The following is a 17,325-nucleotide window of genomic DNA, read 5'->3' on the forward strand; positions in this document are numbered from 1 at the left end:
TGGGTCCCCTATAGTATCTACAGGATGATATGGATCCCTTATGGTATATCTATGGGGTGGCATAGTTCCCCTGTGGGATCTATGGGTAGCGTGGGTCCCCTAAGGCATATCTATAAGGTGAAGTGGGTCCTCTATGGTATCTATAGGGTGGCATGGGTTCCCTATTGTATCTATACATATGGCATATCCATAGGGTGAGGTGGGTCCCCTATGGTATCTATAGGGTGACAAGGGTGCCCCTATGGTATCTGTAGGGTGGCACAGGTCCCCTATGGTATCTATGGGGTGAAGTGGGTCCCCTATGACATATCTATAGGGTGGCATGGCTCCCATGTGGTATCTATGAGATGTAGTGGGTCCCCTATGGCATATCTATAGGGTGAAGTGAGTCCTCTGTGGTATCTATGGGGTGATATAGGTCCCCTACGGCATATCTGTAGGGTTGCGTGGGCTCCCTATGGTATCTATAGGGCGTCGTGGATCCCCTATGGCATATCTATAGGGTGACGGGGGTCCCCTATGGTATCTATGGAGTGATATAGGTCCCCTATGGTGTCTATAGGGTGACATGGGTCCCCATAGGGCGTCTCCCCGAGGTGGCATGGGGCAGGGCGCCCCTCCCCCACCCCCTGCCGGATTAACGCCGGATTAATTAAATCCCCCCGCGCGGCGGCACGGCCATGCCCTGGGTGTGGTGCGGGCGGGGGGGATTATAGGATGGCGGCAGTGTCGCTAATTAATCTCCTCACGCTAATTAATCTCCTAACAAGTTCCAGGGCAGCATCGAGGGCATGGAGCGGCCTCGCTGCCTGGGGGGAGGGGTGGGTGCGTGCGATGGGGTGGGGGTGGGGCGGCTCGGGGGGGAGGGGGAGGTGGCAGCTCCTCGTGGTGGGCACCCAACCAATGGCGTGGCCTCAACTTGGGGTGGGAGGGTCTCGGGAAGAGCCTGACCAATGGCGTGACTTCAGCTTGGGGTGGGTGGGACTTAGGATGAGGCCGACCAATGGCGTGGCTTCAACTTAGGTTGGGAGGGTCTTAGGAAGAGCCCCACCAATGGTGTGGCCTCAACTTGGGGGAAGAGATCAACCAATGGCGTGTCCCCTCTTTGGAGTGGGAGGGTCTTGGGAAGAACCCAACCAATGGTGTGGCTTCAGCTTGGGGGTGGGACTTAGGAAGAGCCTGACCAATGGCGTGGGTTCAACATGGGGTGGGAGGGTCTTAGGAAGAGCCCCACCAATGGTGTGGACTCAACTTGGGGGAAGAGATCAACCAATGGCATGTCCCCTTTTTGGGGTGGGAGGGTTTTGGGAAGAGCCCGACTATTAGCGTGTGTTCAACTTGGGGGTGGGACTTAGGAAGAGCCCGACCAATGGTGTGGCTTCCACATGGAGTGGGAGGGTCTTGGAAAGAGCCCGACCAATGGTGTGGCCTCAACTTGGGGGAAGAGATCAACCAATGGTGTGTCCCCTCTTTGGAGTGGGAGGGTCTTGGGAAGAGCCAACCAATGGTGTGGCTTCAGCTTGGGGGTGGGACTTAGGAAGAGCCTGACCAATGGCGTGGCTTCAGCATGGGGTGGGAGGGTCTTAGGAAGAGCCCCATCAATGGTGTGGACTCAACTTGGGGGAAGAGATCAACCAATGGCATGTCCCCTTTTTGGTGTGGGAGGGTTTTGGGAAGAGCCCGACCATTAGCGTGTGTTCAACTTGGGGGTGGGTCTTAGGAAGAGCCTGACCAATGGTGTGGCTTCCACATGGGGTGGGAGGGTCTTGGAAAGAGCCCGACCAATGGCGTGGCCTCAACTTGGGGGAAGAGATCAACCAATGGCATGTCCCCTCTTTGGGGTGGGAGGGTCTTGGGAAGAGCCCAACCAATGGCATGGCTTCAACATGGGGGTGGGACTTACGAAGAGCCTGACCAATGGCGTGGCTTCAGCTTTGGGTGGGAGGGTCTTGGGAAGAGCTCAGCCAATGGTGTGGCCTCAACTTGGGGGAAGAGATCAACCAATGGCATGGCCCCTCTTTGGGGGTGGGTGACCCTCTCACCGATTGGATGACCCTCGTTGGGTTGGCCAACCCAAAAAATTGGACACCCATTGGTGGTTGCTCCCCCTGGTTGAGATGATGGTCTCCATGGGGTTGGAGGACCAGCAGCCCATGTCCTCGGTGCCACCGCAGCCACCCCTTGGTCCATGGGAGGTGACCACGAGGTTGGTCTCTCAAGAAGATGGGGGAGGAGCAGCTTGAAAGGACATTTCCCACCAAACGTGACAACTCTTTAATGTCTTGTGCCACTCCCACCGCCCCTTCACCCCAGGAGACCCTGGGGCCACCCAAAACCTCGCCACAACCTTGGGTTGTCCCCATCATCCTGCCCTGGCCAGTGGTGGGAGCGCAGCCTGTGGTGGTCCAACCTCCCCGTGGGCACCTGGAGGTTGCCAGAGTTGACTCTAGTTGTCCTCCATGGTCTTCTGGATCCACTGGGAGTATCTACAGACCTTGGTGTAGACACCAGGTCGCTTGGGTTGCCCACATTTCTCCATCCCCCAGGACACGATCCCTTGGAGGGTCCCGTTGCAAACCAGAGGTCCTCCCGAGTCACCCTATGAGAGAGACATGGTGTGAACCCAACACCAGTCTCCACTGGGCCACCCAGTGGCGTGGTTGGGTTGGCCAACCAAGTGGTTGTGGGGTTGGGCCACCAAGCGGTTCACGGGTTGGGCCACCAAGTGGAGGTGTTGGGTGGGCCACCAAGTGGGTCTTGGGTCGGGCCACCAAGTGGAGTGGTTGGGTGGGCCACCAAGTAGTTCTGGGGTTGGGCCACCAAGTGGAGTGGTTGGGTGGGCCACCAAGTAGTTCTGGGGTTGGGCCACCAAGTGGAGGGATTGGGTTGGGCCACCAAGTGGTTCAGGGGTTGGGCCACCAAGTGGGTCTTGGGTTGGGCCACCAAGTGGAGTGGTTGGATTGGGCCACCAAGTGGTTCCTGGGTTGGACAACTCCCTGCATCTGGACACACCATTGTTGGGTCTCATTTGGTTGGGTGACCTCTTGGCTTGGCCAGTTGTTGAGTTGGCCAACCATGACTGAGTTGGCCAACCCTTGTTGGGTTGAAGAACCAACATGGGCTTTTTCAACTCTTGGGTTGGCCAACTGTTGAGTTGGCCAACCAAGTGACCAACAAGGGTTGGCCAAATCATTCATGATTGGCCAAACCCTTCATGGTTGGCCAGCCCAACAACCGGCCAACCCAAGAGTTGAAAAAGCTGCTGTTGGTTCTTTGACCCAACAAGAGTTGGCCAACCCTTGTTGCATTGAAGAACCAACACCGGCTTTTCCAACTCCTCTTGAGTTGGCCAACTGTTGAGTTGACCAACCATGAATGAGTTGGCCAACCCTCATCAGGTTGAAGAACACCGCTGCCTTGGCCAAACCTTACTGGCTTCCTGTGCCACCATTAGGCCACCCAACGGAGGAAGACCCCATTGTGACGTCAAAGGGACAGGCCTCCTCCTGCCGCCGGGGTCCACCTGGGGGACATCCCCTGGGGGGAGGGGCAGTGATGGTGGAGGGGGACGTTCCACCGTACCTGGCAGGAGTCCCTACCGCCTTGGAGACTCCCAGCGCACAACATGTTCTCTGTGATGGAACCAGGATACAACTGCTGGCACTCAGCCGTCGAGAAGATGGTGACGTTGACGCACTGCAAGACGTCCGGGTAAGAGACTGAGACGACAAATGGAGGAGGATGGGGGAGGGGAAATAAAGAAACCAGAAAATCACATTCCTTCCCCCCCAAACCCTCCCAGCACTGCTGTCCCCCCCACCCCCACACCCCAGAATTCACTTGGAGATGTTTCTCCAGCTGTTTTTTGGGGGAGAAGAAGGGGCATTTCCAAGCTTTCAGGTGGAGAAACAACCCCGGGGACATGGCCCATGGGGGGCGAAACCTCGTCCCAGGGAGAAGTTCTGAGGAGGAAAAGGGAACCACCCAGGTGTCTGTCCAGGACACCACCCAGGTGTCCAGGAGACCACCCAGATGCCCAGGAGACCGCCCAGGAGACCACCCAGGTGTGTCCCCAGGAGATTACCCACATGTCCAGGAGACTACCCAGGTGCCCATGAGACCACCTAGGTGCCCATGAGACCACCCAGACACCCAGGAGACTACCCTGATGCCCAGGAGACCACTCAGGTGTGTGTCCAGGAGACCACCCACATGTCCAGGAGACTACCCAGGTGCCCATGAGACCACCCAGACACCCAGGAGACCACCCTGATGCCCAGGAGACCACCCAGCTGTCTGTCCACGAGACCACTCAGGTGCCCAGGAGACCACCCAGGTGTCCAGGAGACCACCCAGATGACCAGGAGACACCCAGGTGTCTGTCCAGGTAACCAACCCAGATGTCCAAGGGACCACCCAGGTGTCCAGGGGACCACCCAGATGTCCAGGAGACCACCTGGGTGTCTGTCCAGGAGGCCACCCAGATATCCAGGAGACCACACATATGTTCAGGAGACCACCCAGACGTCCAGAAGAGCACCCAGCTGTCTGTCTAGAAGACCACCCAGATATCCAGGAGACCACCCAGATGCCCAGGAGACCACCCTGATGCCCAGGAGACCACCCTGATGCTCAGGAGACCACCCAGATGTCCAGGAGACCACCCAGATATCCAGAAGACCACCCAGGAGAAGTCCAGGAGACCACCCAGATGTCCAGGAGACCATGCACATATCCAGAAGACTACCCAGGTGCCTGTCCAGGAGACCACCCAGGTGTTCAGGAGACCACCCAGATGCCCATGAGACCACCCAGCTGCCCAGGAGACCATACAGACACCCAGGAGACCACCCAGGTGTCCAGGAAACAATCCAGGTGCCTGTCAAGGAGACCACCCAGGTGTCTGTCCAGAAGACCACCCCAGTGTCTTTCCAGGAGACCACACACATGTCTAGGAGACCACCCTGGTGTCCAGGAGACCACCCAGGTGTCCAGGGGACCACTCAGGTGTCTGTCCGGTAGACCACCCAGTTGCCCATGAGACCACCCAGATGCTTAGGAGACCACCCAGATGTCCAGACCACCCAGACGCCCAGCAGACCACCCAGATGTCCAACCTCCCACCACCAGGAGAAGCCCCAGGCATCCAGCAGATGCCCTGGGTCTTGGGTACCTTCTGGGGAAGTGGTGGCCCCCCATCCCGAGGTGACACAGGTGGTCCCAGGCTCCGGGAGGCAGGAGGCCACAGGGACGGGACGGATCCTGTCGGTGATGGTGACGGGCGTCAGGAGCTTCATCATCATGATGTCGTTGTCCTTGGTGGTGGGGTCATAGTCGGGGTGGGCCACAAACTTCTGCACCATCTTCTGCATCTGCCCCCACTCCCGCGTGTAGAGGTTGTGCTTGCCCAGGTGGACACTGGTGATCCTAGGGCAGGGGGGAGGGGTGCGTGGGGGATGGGGACACACAGTGAGGTGGCCAGGGCCACCAGACCATGGAGCACGCATGGGGCTTGGAGGTCAAGGTGTGGTCGTGGTCCTTGTGGGGTGGCATGACCAGGACGCATGTGGGACAGAAGGTCTTGAGGTGGCCATGGTCCTGGTGGGGTGGCATGACCAGGACACGTGTGGGATGGAAGGTCTTGAGATGGCCATGGTCCTTGTGGGGTGGCATGACCAGGATGCGTGTGGGACAGAAGGTCTTGAGGTGGCCATGGTCCTGGTGGGGTGGCATGACCAGGATGCGTGTGGGACAGAAGGTCTTGAGGTGGCTGTGGCTCCTGTGACATGTGGCATGATCAGGACACATGTGGGAGGTGGCATCTGCATCATGGGAAGGACACGCGTGGACCATGGCATGGCCAATGTGCAGGACATGGCATGATCCACATATGGGACCGTGACATGTCCATGACACACGTGGGGCACAGCACAGCCAGGACATGTCAGTAGACCATGGAGACCACCTCAGCAGACAATGGAGACCACCTCAGTAGAGCATGGAGGCCACCTCAGTAGAGCATGGAGACCACCTCAGCAGACCACGGAGGCCACCTCAGAAGACCATGGAGACCACCTCAGTAGACCATGCAGGCCACCTCAGTAGACCATGGGGGCCATCTCAGTAGACCATGGAGGCCATCTCAGTAGACCACCTCAGTAGACCATGGAGGCCACTTCAGTAGACCATGGAGGCCACCTCAGTAGAGCATGGAGACCACCTCAGCAGACCACGGAGGCCACCTCAGAAGACCATGGAGACCACCTCAGTAGACCATGCAGGCCACCTCAGTAGACCATGGGGGCCATCTCAGTAGACCATGGAGGCCATCTCAGTAGACCACCTCAGTAGACCATGGAGGCCACTTCAGTAGACCATGGAGGCCACCTCAGTAGACCATGGAGACCATTTCGGTAGACCACCAAGACCACCTCAGTAAAGCATGGAGACCACCTCAGCAGACCATGGAGGCCACCTCAGCAGACCATGGAGACCATTTCAGTAGACCATGGAGACCACCTCAGGAGACCATGGAGACCACCTCAGGAGACCATGGAGACCACCTCAGGAGACCACCTCAGGAGACCATGGAGACCACCTTGGTAGAGCATGGAGGCCATCTCAGTAGACCATGGGGGCCACCTCATTAGACCACAGAGACCACCTCCTGGCTTGTGTGTGGACACGCGCGGACTGCGGAGCCCACTGCAGGTTGTGGTGGCCCCACCGGGGGGGTGGTGGCCACATGACGGCAGTGGTGTCACCCTTACCCTGGGGTGGTGCAGTGGGCCGCTGTCACCACCCACTGCCTGGCCACCAGGACCCCGCCGCAGTAGAGCTTGTACATGTCCAGGATGGCCACCTGCCACGGCTGTGAGTGGGGTGGGCAGTCCACACCGCCCACCACCCGCGTGTCCCCTGCTGCCAGCAACGCTACAAAGGGACCAAAGACACGCGTTAATGCCAACGCACGCGTGGCCGCGTGGCCGGATCTGCACCTTCCACCCCCTCCGCTCACCTGTAGATGCCATCAAGACCACCAAGGTCCCCAGGAGCTTCACGGCACCCTGTAGCCTGGTGGCCACCATGGCTCGTGTCTCCATCGCCGTGGGCACTGTGAGGCAGAGGTGTTAGTCCCACCATGGGGTGGGGTGGGGTGTCACCCTTCACCGGGACCCTCTGCCCCACCCCACCCCTGCTCCAGGAGAAGGTGAGATGTTTCTCGGGGGTCTCCACCAACGTGGTGAGGACCCTCCCTCTGTCCCCTCCATGGTGGTACCACGGTGATTCGCCTCGTCATGGGGCTTTAGTGAGGGTGACATGGTCGTCAGCCCAAATGCCACGGTGGTAATTAACAGAGTCATCGTTAACGAGGCACGTAATTACGAGCTCCACCAACTCCTCCGCCTCCCCCTCCTTGTCTCCAGGCAATTGACCTCCCAGCACCTCCTGCTGCCCTTGGATGCCTCCCTGGGGTTGAGGGTGTGGGTCATGCCCTATGGAGAGATGGGTGGTAGACCCCCACCCCACCTCTCCCCCCATGGGTGGGGGTCATGGTTCTTCAAGGTTGGGGGCTGGAAGCCTCCTGAGATGTGGGTCATTGCCCCCAGAGGACATGGGTCTTCAAGGTTGGGAGTTGGAAGCCCACTGAGATGTGGGTCGTTGCCCCCAGTGGACGTAGGTGGTGGGTTGGAAGGACGTGGGTCATTGTTCCCCACGGATGTGGGTCATGGTGTGTCTTCCCCCCATGGTTGGGGGTCATGGTTCTTCAAGACTGGGGGCAATGACCCATATCTCAGGGGGCTTCCAACCTGAGATGTGGGTCATTGCCCCCAGAGGACATCTCTTCAAGGTTGGGGATTGGAAGCCCCCTGAGATGTGAGTCGTTGTTCCCAGTGGACATGGGTCTTCAGAGTTGGGGATTGGAAGCCCCCTGAGATGTGGGTCACCACCCCCAGTGGACATGGGTGGTGGGTTGGAAGGACATGGGTCATTGCTCCAGGTGGGTGTGGGTCATGGTGTCTTCCCCCCCCCATGGCTGTGGGTCATGGTTCCCCGTGGGTCACGGTCCCCTATGGCCATGAGGTGGAGGCCCCCATGGGCCCGGGTCACCGCTCTCCATGAATGTGAGTCATGGTTCCTGGTGGCCATGGGTCATTCCTCCCCATGGAGGGCATCTGTGGGCCCCACAGAAGTGGGTCAAAGCTCCACGTGACAGTGGGTCGCAGTTCCCATGGCCATGGGTTGGAGCCACCCATGGGTGTGGGTCACCACTCCCAGAGGACATGTGCCATGGACCCCATAGAGAAAGGAAATGGGTCCCATGGGCCTCACGAACGTGGGTGGTGGCCCCATGGATGTGGGTGGTGGGCCTCGTGGACATGGGTGGTGGGACCCATGGACATCGTGGTGGGCCCCATGAATATGGGTGGTGGGCCCCATGGATGTGGGTGGTGGGCCTCATGGGTCGAGGATGGGGAAGGATGGACAGCAGGGATGAGGGGATGGGTCAAACATGGGGAAGGAAGGAAGGAAGGAAGGAAGGAAGGAAGGAAGGGAGGAAGGAAGGAAGGAAGGAAGGAAGGAAGGAAGGAAGGAAGGAAGGAAGGAAGGAAGGAAGGAAGGAAGGAAGGAAGGGAGGAAGGAAGGAAGGGAGGAAGGAAGGAAGGAAAGAAGGAAGGAAGGAAGGAAGGAAGGAAGGAAGGAAGGAAGGAAGGAAGGAAGGAAGGAAGGGAGGAAGGAAGGAAGGGAGGAAGGAAGGAAGGAAAGAAGGAAGGAAGGAAGGAAGGAAGGAAGGGAGGAAGGAAGGAAGGAAGGGAGGAAGGAAGGAAGGAAGGAAGGGAGGAAGGAAGGAAGGAAGGATGGAAGGAAGGATGGAAGGAAGGAAGGAAGGATGGAAGGAAAGGAAGGAAGGAAGGAAGGAAGGAAGGAAGGAAGGAAGGAAGGAAGGAAGGAAGGAAGGAAGGAAGGAAGGAAGGAAAGGAGGAAGGAAGGAAGGATGGAAGGAAGGAAGGAAAGGAGGAAGGATGGAAGGAAGGAAGGAAGGAAGGAAGGAAAGGAGGAAGGAAGGAAGGATGGAAGGAAGGAAGGAAAGGAGGAAGAATGGAAGGAAGGAAGGAAGGAAGAAAGGAAGGAAGGATGGACAGCAGGGATGGGGGCATGGGTCAAACCCGGGGTAGGAAGTGAAGGAAGGAAGGAAGGGAGGAAGGAAGGATGGACACCAGGGGCAAAGCACGCAAGGAGGGACGGCAGGACATCGAGGGCAGCGGGCGCAAGACACCCCCCACCACCATCTCTTGCCGAAGCCCCCCCCCTCCCCTCCCCCCTCCCCACCCTCTCCCCCTACCTCTCCACAGCTCCCTGCCGGGGTGGGGGTGGGGACGGGGACACCCCCCTTCTTCCCGTCTGACGTCTGCGGCGACGGAGCAAAATCCGGACGTGGCGCCCCCCCCCCCAAAAAAAAAAACAAAACAAAACCCACCAACCACCCAACCGGTTCCAACTGGCCTCATCCGGCGCCGGTGCCGCTGCTGTCCCCTCCCATGGGAGCGATGGTTTTATAGCGGCATCGGGGCCGGCCCGGCCAGTCCCACCCCAGGGATGAGCTGGAGGAGTCGGGAAGGCGCCGGGACGCGCGGCCGCCTCCTTCCCTAATCCCTGCGACGCGTTGCCCGGCACTGCCAGGGCTTGCGTCACGCCAAGGGTTGGCCAACTGGTTTGGGGACCAGCACGTGCTGGTTGGCCAACTGGTTTGGAGACCACAAGGTGCTTCTTGACCACCATGTGTTGGTTGGCCATCTGGTTTGGAGACCACCATGTGCTGCTTGACCACCATGAGTTCATTGGCCATCTGGTTTGGAGACCACCATGAGCTGGTTGACCACTATGAGTTTGTTGGCCAATTGGTTTGGAGGCCACCATGAGTTTGTTGGCCAACTGGTTTGGAGACCACCATGTGCTGGTTGGCCACCATGAGTTGGTTGGCTGAATGGTTTGGAGACCACCATGTGCTGGTTGACCATCAGGAGTTGGTTGGCCAACTGGTTTGGGGACCACCATGTACGGATTGGCCAACTGGTTTGGAGACCACCAGGTTTTGCTTGACCACTATGTGTTAGTTGGTCAACCAGCACTGAAGACCACCCTGTGCTGGCTGGCCAATTGGTTTGGAGACCACCACATACATGTTGCCAAACTGGTTTGGAGACCACCATGTGCTTGTTGGCCAACTGGTTTGGAGACCACCATGTGCTGGTTAACCACCATGAGTTGGTTAGCCAACTGATTTGAAGACCACCATGTGCTGGTTGACCACCATGAGTTTGTTAGCCAACTGGTTTGGAGACCACCATGAGCTGGTTGGCCGACTGGTTTGAAGATCACCATGTGCTGATTGACCACCAGGAGTTGGTTGGCCAAATGGTTTGGAGACCACCATGTGCGGGTTGGCCAACTGGTTTGGAGACCACCATGTGTTGGTTGACCACCATGAGTTGGTTGGCCAGTTGGTTTGGGGACCACCACATACGTGTTGCCAAACTGGTTTGGAGACCACCATGTGCTGGTTGACCACCATGAGTTCGTTGGCCATCTGGTTTGGAGACCACCATGTGCTGGTTGGCCACCATGAGTTGGTTGGCCAACTGGTTTGGAGACCACTATGTACTGGTTGACCACCACATGCTGATTGGCCAACTGCTTTGGAGACCGCCATGTGCTGGTTGACAACCACATGCTGGTTGGCCAACTGGTTTGGAAACAACCACGTGCTGGTTGGCCAATTGGTATGGACACCACCATGAGCTAGTTGGCCAATTGGTATGGAGACCAGCATATGCTGGTTTTGGTTGGCCAACTGGTTTGGAAACCACCACGGGCTGTTTGGCCATCTGGTTTGGAGACCACCACATGCTGATTGGCCAACTGGTTTGGAAACCACCATGTGCTGGTTGGCCAACAGATTTGGAGACCACCATGTGCTGGTTGGCCAACTGTTTGGAGACCACCATGTGCTGGTTGGCCAGCTGGATTGGAGGCCACCATGTGCGTGTTGGCCAACTGGTTTGGAGGCCACCATGTGCTGCTTGGCCAGTTGGTTTGGAGACCACCATGTGCTGCTTGACCACCGTGAGTTGGTTGAAGAACTGGTATGAAGACCACCATGTGCGCATTGGCCAACTGGTTTGGAGACTACCATGAGCTGATTGGCCAACTGGTTTGGTGACCTGCACCTTCTGGTTGGTCAACTGGTTTGGAGACCTGGATGTTCTGGTTGGTCAGCTGGTTTGGAGACCACCATGTGCTGGTTTCGTGGTGCATCCGTGTGACTTGACTGTTGTCAACACACACGTGTGGGCACAGGGCCTTGCATGACAGCAGCTCCACATGTCCATCACATGTGTCCACATGTCCATGACACGTGTCCGCATGTCAATAACACACATCCATGATGCTTGTCCACACGTCCACCACCTGTCTACATATCCATGACACATGTCCACGTTTCCACCACATGTGTCCACACATCCACCACGTGTCTGCATGTCCATGAAGCCTGTCCACATGTCCACCACATGTGTCCACATGTCCACCACAAATGTCCATACGTCCACACCCATGTGTCCACATGTCCATGACACATGTCCACACGTCCACCACATGTGTCCACATGTCCATGACACCTTTCTACACATCCACCACACAAGTCCACATGTCTACCACGTGTCCACATGTCCATGACACATGTCCACATGTCCACCACACATGTCCACACGTCCACCAGGTTTCCACACGTCCATGACACATGTCCACCACCCATGTCCACATGTCCACCACGTGTCCATATGTCCATGACACATGTCCACACATCCCCCACACACGTCCCCAAGCCCACGAGATGCCTCCACACCTCACCCATAGGTCCACCATCACACTAGAGGGCGCTGTCACTCCGTCCCCTTGCACACTTGCGGGGGCGGGGCTTCGGGGAGGGGGGCGTGGCCATGAGGTGGGAGGGGGCGTGGCTTACCCCACCCACCCAAGGGTTCCTCCTGGGTGTCATCGGTGTAAACAGGGCGGGCGCGTCTGGCCCAACTGGTTCTCCTCTCAGTGGGGGGCCTCGTTAGCGGCTGCCTCATTAGCCAGCTCTTAATTAGGACCAATTAAGGTGCCCACACCAGCTCCCTGCCTTACTCCTGGTTGACGCGCCGCCCGTGATAACCCCAGGTGCCCTGGGTGGTGGTGGGATGTCCTCAGAAGGTGGTGGTGGTGGGACGTGGGGTGGGCTCGTGGTGGTGGTGGGACGTGGGGTGGGTTTGTGGTGGGGGGAGAGGACACACTCCAGACCATGGGGCGCTGGAGGTGGATGTGGGTGGTGGTGACGTGCCAGCTGTGGCCACCAGGGTGGACATGCGTGCTGGTGGTGGGTCATCATGGGTGGCTTCCTGGTGGTAGGTGTGTGTCCTCCACGTATGGACACACGTGGCCAGTTGCTGTGGATATACGTGTTCTCCAGACTTGGACATACATGTTCTCCAGACCTGGACATGTTCAGCCATGGGTTGCCAGCTGTGCTCACCAGACCTGGACATACGTGTCCTCCAGACCTGGACATGTGTTCTCCACACCTGGACATGTGTGGCCATGGGTTGCCAGCTGTGTTCTCCAGACCTGGACATACATGTTCTCAAGACTTAGACATGTGTTCTCCACACCTGGACATATGTGTCCTACAGACCAGGACACGTGTTCTCCACACCTGGACTTACATGTCCTTCAGACCTGGACACATGTCCTCCAGTCATGGACATATGTGTGCTCCAGATCTGGACATACGTGTTCTCCAGACCTGGATGCATGTTCTCCAGACCTGGACATACATGTCCTCTAGATCTGGACACATGTTCTCCAGACCTGGACATATGTGTTCTCCAGACCTGGACATACGTATTCTCCACACATGGACACATGTGCTCTCCAGACGTGGATACAGGTCCTCCAGACGTGGATGGTTGTGCTACAACGTGGACACGTGTCCTCCAGATATGGACACGTGTGTCCTCCAGACTTCAACACGTTCTCTAGGGCTGTACATGGGTGGCAGCTTGCCACTGTGGCCACCAACCCCAGTTACACATGGCTATGAGATGCCGATGGTGGCCACCAACCCCAAAAGTGTGGTTGCAGCTTGCCACCATGGCCACCAGCACCATATACCTGTAGCCATGGGTTGCCCATGGTGGCCACTAGCCCCAAAAGTGTGGTTGCAGCTTGCCACCGTGGCCACCAGCCCCAAAAGTGTGGTTGCAGCTTGTCACCATGGCCACAAACCCCAGCTACACGTGGCTATGAGTTTCCCACAGTGGCCACCAACACTGTGGCCATCTCCTCACCACCTTCCTGGTGGCCACCATCTCTCACCCTTCCCCTCAGCCCCCACCTCCACAGGTGGCCACGTTTCACAGGGCTTTATTCCAGGAGCCCTTCCCCGGCGTGTGGGGGGAGGTGGGAGAAGAAGACCCCTGGCGGGTTTTCTGGGGGTGGGGGATAGGTGAGGAGATGTTTTTTGGGGGAGGGGGGGTCAGACGCGATCGTTCCTCCTGATGGTGTCCTGGATCCAGGCAGTAAAGGCACAGACGCGGGTGTAGACGCCCGGTTTGCCCCGTTGCCCACAGACCTGCATCCCCCACGAGACGATGCCCTGGAGCTCCTCCCGGCACACCAGCGGCCCCCCCCGAGTCACCCTGGTGGAGAGAGGAACCCCCTGAGATGGGGGATGGGGGGTGGGGGGGGCCCAAGGCCACCTCAGGGGCACCCCGTGGGAAGCCATGGAGACCCATGGGTCTCTGTTGTGCGCCACCATGTGCTATGGGTCAGGCCGTGGAGACCACCATGACCAATGGGGTCAAGGCATGGAGGCCACCATGAGCTGTGGGGTCAAGGCATGGAGACCATCATGACCTATGGGGTCAAGGCATGGAGACCACCATGACCTGTGGGGTCAAGGCATGGAGACCATCATGACCTATAGGGTCAAGGCACGGAGACCATGTCCTGTGGGATCAGGCCATGGAGACCACCATGTCCTATAGGGTCAGGCCATGGAGACCACCATGTCACATGGGTCAAGGCATGGAGACCACCATGTCCTATGGGGTCAAGGCATGGAAACTACCATACCCTATGGGTCAAAGCATGGAGACCACCATGACCTATGGGGTCAAGGCATGGAGAACACCATGACCTGTGGGGTCAAAGCATGGAGACCACCATGTGCTATGGGGTCAAGGCATGGAGACCAATGTCCTATGGGATCAGGCCATGGAGACCACCATGTCCCATGGGTCAAGGCATGGAGACCACCATACCCTATGGAGACCATCATGTCCTATGGGGTCAGGCCATGGAGACCACCATGCCCTATAGGGTCAGGTCATGGAGACCATCATGTCCTATGGGGTCAGGCCATGGAGACCACCAGCACCTTGCGGGGGGGGGCGTCCCTATAGCACCTTGGAGGGGTGGTCCCCGAGGTCCTTGGGGTGTCCCTACACCACCCCATGTCTCCACAATATACCACAGTGGTGGCATCTCCTATAGGTTCTCCAGCAGGCAGGGTGCTGCCCCTCCCCCCACCCCGTTCCCCATCGAGGTGTCCCCATAGGGGGAGGGGACCCCCCATCGTCCCCCCCCCCCATACCTGGCAGGAGTCGGTGCCCCCTGTGGTGACGCCGGCGCAGAGCATGTTCCGGGTGATGCCCTGGGGGTAGAGGTTAGCGCACGCCTCGTTGGACATGGTGAAGACCACAGCGCACTGGAGAACATCGGGGAAGTCCCCTGGGGGGGGGAGGGGATGTCGTTATGGGGTGGGGGGGGACACTGTGGTGGCCACAGGGGTGGCCGGAAAGAAGGGGGGCACCTCGTGCCAAGGGGGACATCAGGGGTGATGGGCCACTATGAAGGTGGCATCAAGGTGAGGGGGGATGGAGGCTTGGAGGGTCTTGTTATGGTGGGAGGTGGAGAACAGAGAGCGCCACAGCCTGAGATGTCCCCTCCCTGAGATGTCCCCAAGGTGCTGAGATGTCCCCAAGCCACTGAGATATCCTCAAGGTTCTGAGATGTCCCCAAGCCACTGAGATATCCTCAGGGTTCTAGATGTCCCCAAGGTGCTAAGATGTCCCCAAGGTTCTGAGATGTCCCCAAGGTGCTGAGATGTCCCCATGGTGCTGAGATGTCCCCAAGATGGTGAGATGTCCCCAAGCCACTGAGATGTCCCCAAGCTGCTGAGATGTCCCCAAGCTGCTGAGATGTCCCCAAGCCACTGAGATATCCTCAGGGTTCTAGATGTCCCCAAGGTGCTAAGATGTCCCCAAGGTTCTGAGATGTCCCCAAGGTGCTGAGATGTCCCCAAGGTGCTGAGATGTCCCCAAGCTGCTGAAATGTCCCCAAGCTGCTGAGATGTCCCCAAGGTTCTGAGATGCCCCCAAGCCACTGATATGTCCCCAGGTCCCTTGACGCCCCCACCATGTGCCTTGAGAAGATGCTGTCCCCTACCTTCTGGGCTGCTGGTGCTGCCCCACCCCGAGACGATGCACTCGGTGTTGGGGGGGGGACAACGCTTGGGCAGTGCCACGGGGTGGACGTGGTCGGTGAAGCGGACGGGCTTCTGGAGCTTGAGGAGCATGATGTCACTGTCATGGGTGGTGGGGTTGTAGTCAGGGTGGATGAAGGCCTTGGCCGAGTTGACGCACTGCTCCGTCCCCTCCTTGGTCTTCAAGCTGTGGTCGCCCATGCGGATGGGGATGGAGCTGGGTGGGGGAGGAGAAGGAGAAAGGACCACAATGAGGTTCTCCAGGCGAAGGAGAAGGTCCACCTGGTGGAGCTCCTGGGATGGAGGGCAGGTGGTCCTCCAACTCTCCTGGATATCTTCAACCAAGTGGGGAAAATGAGGCTCGGAGCCCAACGCCACCTAACGGGTCAACTGGAAGAGTTGGCCATGGTCAATGAAGTTCTCCTTGGTCCAACCCAAGTTGAAGAAGACCCGGATCCAACCCCAGGACCTCAACATCCAGGTCTCCAACTCATCCCTAAATCTTGGATCTTCTCCCCACTTTTCCGGGTGGATCCACTCTGTGTGTCCCCGCTCGGCCAGGAAAAGCTCAGACCACCCAAACATGGTGGAAGGTCCACGTGTCCACCTCGAGGAGATGGTTGGCTCCCCGTGGCGTGGGGGTGGTGGCCTCCGTGGACCTCCCATGGAGTCAGCACATCGGTTGCCCCTGCCCAGGCCAGTCACACCAGTGCACAAGCTCCTCAAACTGGTTTGTCCCCTCCACCCAACTTCTTCTGGTCCAGGTCAGGTCCCTGTCCACAGAGCTGGTGGGAACAGGGAGAGGAGAAGACCTTTCTTCAGGTCCAACCCTTGGCCACCAAATTTGGGGGCAGTGAGATCCTTCTGGGCCGGCCTCCCCCCATGGCCACCAGCTGGTTGCCTCAGGTGGCCAAAGGAGGAGACCTCCATGGCAGGGTGAGGCCTGTGGGTCCTGACCATGGCCCAGATCTCCTGAAGAGGGGGGACACCATGGCTCTTGGGGAGAAGGTCCTGCAGAACCTCAGGAGACAGAAGACATTGGGTTTGAGAAGCTCTTGGTCATGCCCAAGGGAAGGAAGTTGGATGGTGGAGGTGGCCAACCCAATGGGATGGTCATTCTGGGAGCCCACCTAGATAGTTGAGGTGGTCAGGCCAATGGGATGGTCATTCTGGGAGCCCACCTAGACGGTTGAGGTGGTCAGTGGTCATTCTGGGAGCCCACCTGCATGGTTGAGGTGGCCAACCCAGGTAGATGGTCATACTGGGAAGCCAACTGGATGGCTGAAGTGGCCAGCCCAACGGGATGGTCATACTGGGAAGCCAACTGGATGGTCATTTTGGGCCATAGTGGTGGCCTTCTGTCTTCTGAAGCCACCCAGTCCCAGAAGTCTCTGGGGCAGGGGAGGAGACCCTGAGCTAGAGACCACCTCTGCGGGCCACCACCCACCTTGAGATGAACCCCACCCAGCTCCTCCCATTACCACGACCACTTCCAGCTCCTGGTGGACCTCCATGACTCCTCCCTCTGGCCAAAGAGGGGGACCCCCCCGGCCACCCCAGGGTGCCCACCCCACTGGGCTCACCCCAGGGGACCCACCCCACCTCTTGGTGTCGCAGTGGGCGGCCGTCAGCACCCAGGACCTCCCAATGAGGACCCCACCGCAGTGGATGTTCTTCTGAGGACCCAGGAGGACCACCTGGTAGGGGTGACGCTTCTTCTGGCAGCTGCTGCCCCC

General features: G+C 58.4%; 2 protein-coding genes across 2 annotated transcripts in view; both read right to left on the minus strand.

Annotated features, from left to right (window-relative positions):
• Window positions 1-2,446: 2,446 nt before the first annotated feature.
• On the minus strand, window positions 2,447-7,103 carry LOC121084346 (kallikrein-14-like). Its single transcript, XM_040585699.1, has 5 exons — window positions 7,019-7,103; window positions 6,771-6,933; window positions 5,174-5,427; window positions 3,583-3,719; window positions 2,447-2,599 (listed from the first exon to the last, which is right to left on the minus strand). Exons 1-5 carry the CDS (start codon window positions 7,101-7,103, stop codon window positions 2,447-2,449), a joined length of 792 nt encoding a protein of 263 aa, XP_040441633.1.
• Window positions 7,104-13,579: 6,476 nt separating this feature from the next.
• LOC121084347 (serine protease 53-like) overlaps window positions 13,580-17,325 on the minus strand; it is a 15,603-nt gene continuing 11,857 nt past the window's right edge. Inside the window, exons 7-10 of the mRNA XM_040585701.1 lie at window positions 17,192-17,317; window positions 15,553-15,806; window positions 14,576-14,835; window positions 13,580-13,762 (exon numbers count right to left, since the gene is read on the minus strand). Of these exons, the coding sequence (XP_040441635.1) occupies window positions 13,580-13,762; window positions 14,576-14,835; window positions 15,553-15,806; window positions 17,192-17,317 (823 nt within the window). The remainder of the gene's footprint in view (window positions 13,763-14,575; window positions 14,836-15,552; window positions 15,807-17,191; window positions 17,318-17,325) is intronic.

Source organism: Falco naumanni, chromosome 3 (genome assembly GCF_017639655.2).
Source record: "Falco naumanni isolate bFalNau1 chromosome 3, bFalNau1.pat, whole genome shotgun sequence".
Taxonomy (NCBI): domain Eukaryota; kingdom Metazoa; phylum Chordata; class Aves; order Falconiformes; family Falconidae; genus Falco; species Falco naumanni.